The sequence below is a fragment of the Colobus angolensis genome, unplaced genomic scaffold, assembly GCF_000951035.1.
Source record: "Colobus angolensis palliatus isolate OR3802 unplaced genomic scaffold, Cang.pa_1.0 Scaffold25, whole genome shotgun sequence".
Classification (NCBI taxonomy): Eukaryota; Metazoa; Chordata; class Mammalia; order Primates; family Cercopithecidae; genus Colobus; species Colobus angolensis.
The window spans coordinates 2,707,650-2,712,549 of NW_012115710.1; the positions used below are offsets into that span (position 1 = coordinate 2,707,650).

The window sequence follows — 4,900 nt, forward strand, 5'->3', positions numbered from 1 at the left end:
CCCGCCCGAAGACGCACGCAGGAGCCGCATGGAGGCGCTGGACGCTCCCAGCCGGTTGGCGGCGCGACACGTGTAGTTGCCGTAATGCCGGGCGCTCACGTTGGCAAAGAGAAGCATCGAGCGGGTGCGCTCCGTCTGCACCTTCAGGCCCTCAGCCGTGCCGCTGCTCAGCCTGCCAGGGATCTGGGTCAGGGGCCAGGCCGCAGCGCCCAGCCAGGCCCGCCCCCCGACTCTCAGGCTCCTCTGTTCCTCGGAGACCAAGCATTCTGCCCCCTACCCCACTGACCCATCGCCTCGGGTTCCAGCACCTCATGGACCCCGGGTCACTCCCACCGCCGCCCTTCTCCAGGCACCCTGGCCTCTCAGGGACTCTGGACTCCCCCGTGGTGCACCCCTAGTCGTTAGGGGCTCCCTCTGCTGGTCCCCTAAACCTTGCCCGAGAGATCCTCAGCATTGACCCCCGACCCCTGGCCAGCTCCCTGAAAAGTCCAGGGAGACGGGGCTCCAGCATTCATCATCCTGGGGCCCAAGCTTGTTTCCGGAGGCTGGACAGATCCCATCACCCAGAAGCTGGACGCCCCAGTTCCGGGACCCAGAGCTCTGCTGCCTTCCCCCGCCCGGCTCCGTCCCCCTGCCTCACAATCCAAGGGACCAAGGACCTCCCCGTCCCGCTCCCACGGCCCCCCTCAGTGCTGTCCTCACAGTCTGTCATCCTTGTACCACTGGAAATCCGCGGGGGGCACCGCCATGGCTTCGCAGCGCAGGAGGGCGGCTCGGCCCAGCGCGGTGCGGGCGCTGGTCACGTCCGTGATGGTCGGAGGATCTGGCGAGGGGCGAGGGTCAGCGAATTCTCCAAGCCGCGTGGGGACGGAGGGGTCCCGCCCCCAGCCCCCGCCTCCCTCAGGCCCGGAAGTCTCGCCCCCCCGCTTCCTCCTCCCTCAGACCCTTCCTCCCCAGGGACTCGGGGTCGGCCACCCTTTCGTGCCCAGTGCCAGGGGGGCTCACAGTTGACTGTGACCAACACGCGGCGGCTGTCGGGCGCCGAGTTAACCCCGTTGTGAGTCACGCACTCATACTCCCCGGCCTGGCCCCGCTGGATGTCAGAGATCTCCAGGATCTCTCCCTCCGAGGTGAAGCCATCTGTGGGGGGAAGGAGGAGGAGGGGGCGGGGCCGGACACAAACACTTAACACGGGACAACACGGGCACAACACGGACACACATCAGCGGGGCGGGCACGGCAAGGCCTGGAGTGCCCGGGTGAATGGGGGTGGGGTGGGGAGGAGCTGCGGGGCCGGGGGGCCTGGGATCTCTCCAGCTCGGGGTTGGGGAAGGAGCGAGGGTCTGGGACTCAGTTCCTGGAGCCCAATGGGGTGGGTTAGAGAATCTAAGGGTTCGGGAGATCCCTCCAGGAATCTGACTCGGATCATGGGGCTCCGTGGGGAGGACCCCAATGGGGAGGGGGATCCCAGGATGTCAGGTCTCAGAAGGATCTAGCAAATACAGAGCCATTGGGGCAGGGTCCCTCGTTCTGGGATCTGGTTCATGGGGTCTAGGGAATCAGGATCTGGTGATTGGGATCAGCAATGCAAGTATATGGGGGTCTCATAACACAGCAGCAGTCTCAGAAGACCCTTTGGGACTTAGGGCACCCAGAGATCCCAGATCTCAAGACCAGGATCATGGGGCTCAGATGACCCAGTGGGGTAAGATCCAGGGATTCAGAATGGTCATGGGATCTAGTGATTGGCATCATGAGTCTTCAAAGACCCTGAGAATGAGGATCCAGGGATCTGGGATCTGGTGGTGGAGATCCACATAAAAGGGCTGGCGGGTGACGTCTAGGACCTAGACTGTCATATACGGGCACCCTGGCGCTGTTTGTGGGTAGCCTTGAGCGCTGGTTCTTGGGGCTTGTGGAGGGGGAGGGAGCTTTGGATTCAGCAGGTCTTGGATGGAGCCTGGGAAAGTGCATTCCTGGCAAGTTCCCAAGGGATGCTGATGCTTCAGGTCTGGGGTCCACACCATGAGGCCCGCTGGGCTAAAGTGTCCAGCAGAAGAAAGGCAGAGATGTATGCAGGACCGCTGGTGCAGCCTGGCTTAGGGCATCCAGCAGCAGGGGATCTTAGCCCAGGAGAATGCTGTGAACTCGTGGGGAGACGTCGGGGACACTGGGGTTGGGGAAGTGGAGCAGGCTGGGGTTTGGCAAGTGACGCAGAAGCAGTGACCCAGACCTAGGATGGCAGGTGGAAAGCCAGTGGTGACGCTCTTCGGTCTGGGGTCTGCGGATGAAATAACTGGAAGCAGGGTGGGAGGGGAAGCCAAGGGGCCAGAGAGAAGGGGACTCGGGAAACTAGCTAGGGATATGGGGAAAGGAGGGGCCCAGACTGCGTAGTGGGGGACGGGGCTTTTGACCTGGCATGGGGTCCTCACCTCGGAGCTGTCTCCAGGTGACCGTGGGCTCTGGCCGCCCCACGGCCAGGCAAAGCAGGTTCACATTGCCCCCCTCATTCACCGTCACAGGAGACGAGATGTTCACAATGCGGGCAGGGACTGTGGGCAGGGGGAGAGGCTGAATATGGATACCCAGGAATCCAGGCCCCCAGCCCTTTCTCCTTCAGACCCAGGAGTCCAGGCCCCCAGGCCCTCCTCCCTCAGATCCAGGAGTCCAGACCCCCAGCTCTTCCCCACTGAGACCCAGGAGTCCAGGTCCCCAGGCCCTCCTCCCTCAGGCCCAGGAGTCCAGACCCGGAGGCCCTCCTCCCTCAGGCCCAGGAGTCCAGACCCCCAGTTCCTCTTCCTTCAGACCCAAGAGTCCAGTTCCCCAGCCCCTCCTCCCTCAGACCCAGGAGTCTCTGCCCTTTTCTCTGGACCCTCTGTCTGGGCCTGGCATCTTCTTGTCTAATTGCTGGTCTTGTCTCTATTCTCTCTCCACCTTCATCCTAACTTAGTTTCTCCATCTTGGGGTCTGAATTCTTCTTCCTTTCTCTATTTGTATTTATTATTATTTTAAATTAATTTATTTAACAAATACCCACATGGGACTTTCTGTGTAACAGATTCTATTCTAAGTGCTTTACCAAAATCCACTGATCAGATGCTCACTACCAGCCTCTGGGGTGGGTGTTACTGTATTTCATCAATTCTAAGACATATCTGTGCTTTCTGCCCCATCTCCCATTTGAACATTTCTCCAAGCAAGATGGCCCTCGAGATAGGATGCCAGGGTGTCACTGGCAGTGTTTTTTTTTTTTTTTTTTCTTTTCTAGCAGAGCATAAAATAAAAGTAGCTCTTCCGATTGACGACGTCTGGGATTTATGACAGCACCATCCCCATTTTGCAAAGGAGGAGTCCCAGGCCTCTCCTCCTGCTCAGGGTCCCTGGGCTGGTGGACGGTGGCACTGAGGTTGGAACCCAGGCAGCCTGGCTCCGGAGTTGGAGCTTGCCAGGATCCCCCTGGGTTCTCTCCGTCTCCAGTTCCCATCTCCCCAGGTGTTCCCTGCTCTCCACCATTTCGGATGGCTCAGGAGGCAGGCTCCTGACCGCTCTCCGCATCTCTCCCTCTGCCTCCTGCCTTACTGAGGAGCTCTCCAGCCCCATCTCTCCTGCTCTGGATCTGGCACTTCCAGCCTCTTGGGACTTCCCTCTGCACACTTGGTTCATTTTCTCGCCTGGCCCTGAACACACTGTTTCTTTTCTGGTCTTAGCCCTGTGCCCAGCCGAAGGCGTCAGCTCAGACGTCATGTCTGGGAAGTCCTCTCTGAGCCTCTCCTTAGAAAATCAGCTCCCAAGGTGTGGGGACAGCCTGCCTTGTTCTGTAGCCCCAGTGCCTAGATCAGTGCTTGCACAGAGCAGGCACTCCAGGAATGGGGCTGAGCAAATGAACCTGGTCTTCCCCCAAGCACCCCCTCATCCCTGTGGCTCTCCTGCCCTAGAAGCGATCCTGCTGATGTGTCACTATCTGTGTGACTGGCCCCCTTCTGCTGGGCTGAAATCCTCAAGGGCAAGGCTGTGTCCGTCGTTCTCGCTGTGTATCCCTGGGGTTGGGGAACATGTGGTATCTGTCATCAAGCCTCGTCTCCCCTACGCTCTCTACCCGTCCACCCAGCCAGGCCCCGGCTGAGGGCTCACCGTGGACAATGAGGTAGACCTGAGTGGTGTACGGCTGGTGGCGGGTCTGGAAGGAGCAGGTGTAGAGGCCCTCGTCGCCGAGCCCCACTTCGGTGATGAGGATGGAGAACTCCTCGGGGGTGTTTATGAGCAGCCGCACCCGTGGGTCGCTGGTCCAGCGGTCATTGCCGGCATACAGGATGTTGGAGCGGTTCAGCCAGGCCACGCGGGTCACATGCTCGTCGATGAAGCAGCTTCAGGGAGCAGGAGAGTGGGAAGGTTTTTCTCCACCCACCCAGCCTGAGCCTTCCCCAACCGAGGGGGTGGGTGGGAGAGGGAGGCCACCGCATCTCCAGGTCCCACTACAGCCCTGTGAGGCGGACGCTGCTGTGCCCACCATACAGCTGGGGATAAGCTGAGCCTCAGGGAGGGAAAGCTGTGAGCCCAAGTGCAGAACGGAACAATAGCTCATGGTCATTGAATGATCGTGTGTGTCAGAGATACAAAAAGGGAGAACAGAGAATCTGGGAGAGAGGACTAGAGATGCAGAAGAAAGAAGAAGGAGACCGAGAGAGAGGGACAGAGACCCAGAGACAGAGGGGGACAGAGATCCAGCGAGAGAGACAGCCCCAGAGACAGAGGGAGACAGAGACCCAGAGAGAGAGAAAGACAGAGAGAGATCTACAGAGACCCAGAGAGAGGGGGACAGAGACCAGAGAGGGGGACAGAGACCCAGAGAGAGGGGACAGAGACCAGAGAGGGGGACAGAGACCCAGAGAGGGGGACAGAG

The 4,900-nt window shown here is 60.0% G+C and overlaps 1 protein-coding gene across 1 annotated transcript in view; it reads right to left on the reverse strand.

Moving 5' to 3' along the window:
* Nucleotides 1-4,900, reverse strand: part of IGLON5 (IgLON family member 5) — a 37,751-nt gene that overhangs the window by 2,410 nt on the left and 30,441 nt on the right. The window contains exons 4-8 of the mRNA XM_011946496.1: nt 4,132-4,364; nt 2,433-2,552; nt 1,006-1,140; nt 703-823; nt 18-172 (exon numbers count right to left, since the gene is read on the reverse strand). Coding sequence (XP_011801886.1) covers nt 18-172; nt 703-823; nt 1,006-1,140; nt 2,433-2,552; nt 4,132-4,364 — 764 coding nt within the window. The remainder of the gene's footprint in view (nt 1-17; nt 173-702; nt 824-1,005; nt 1,141-2,432; nt 2,553-4,131; nt 4,365-4,900) is intronic.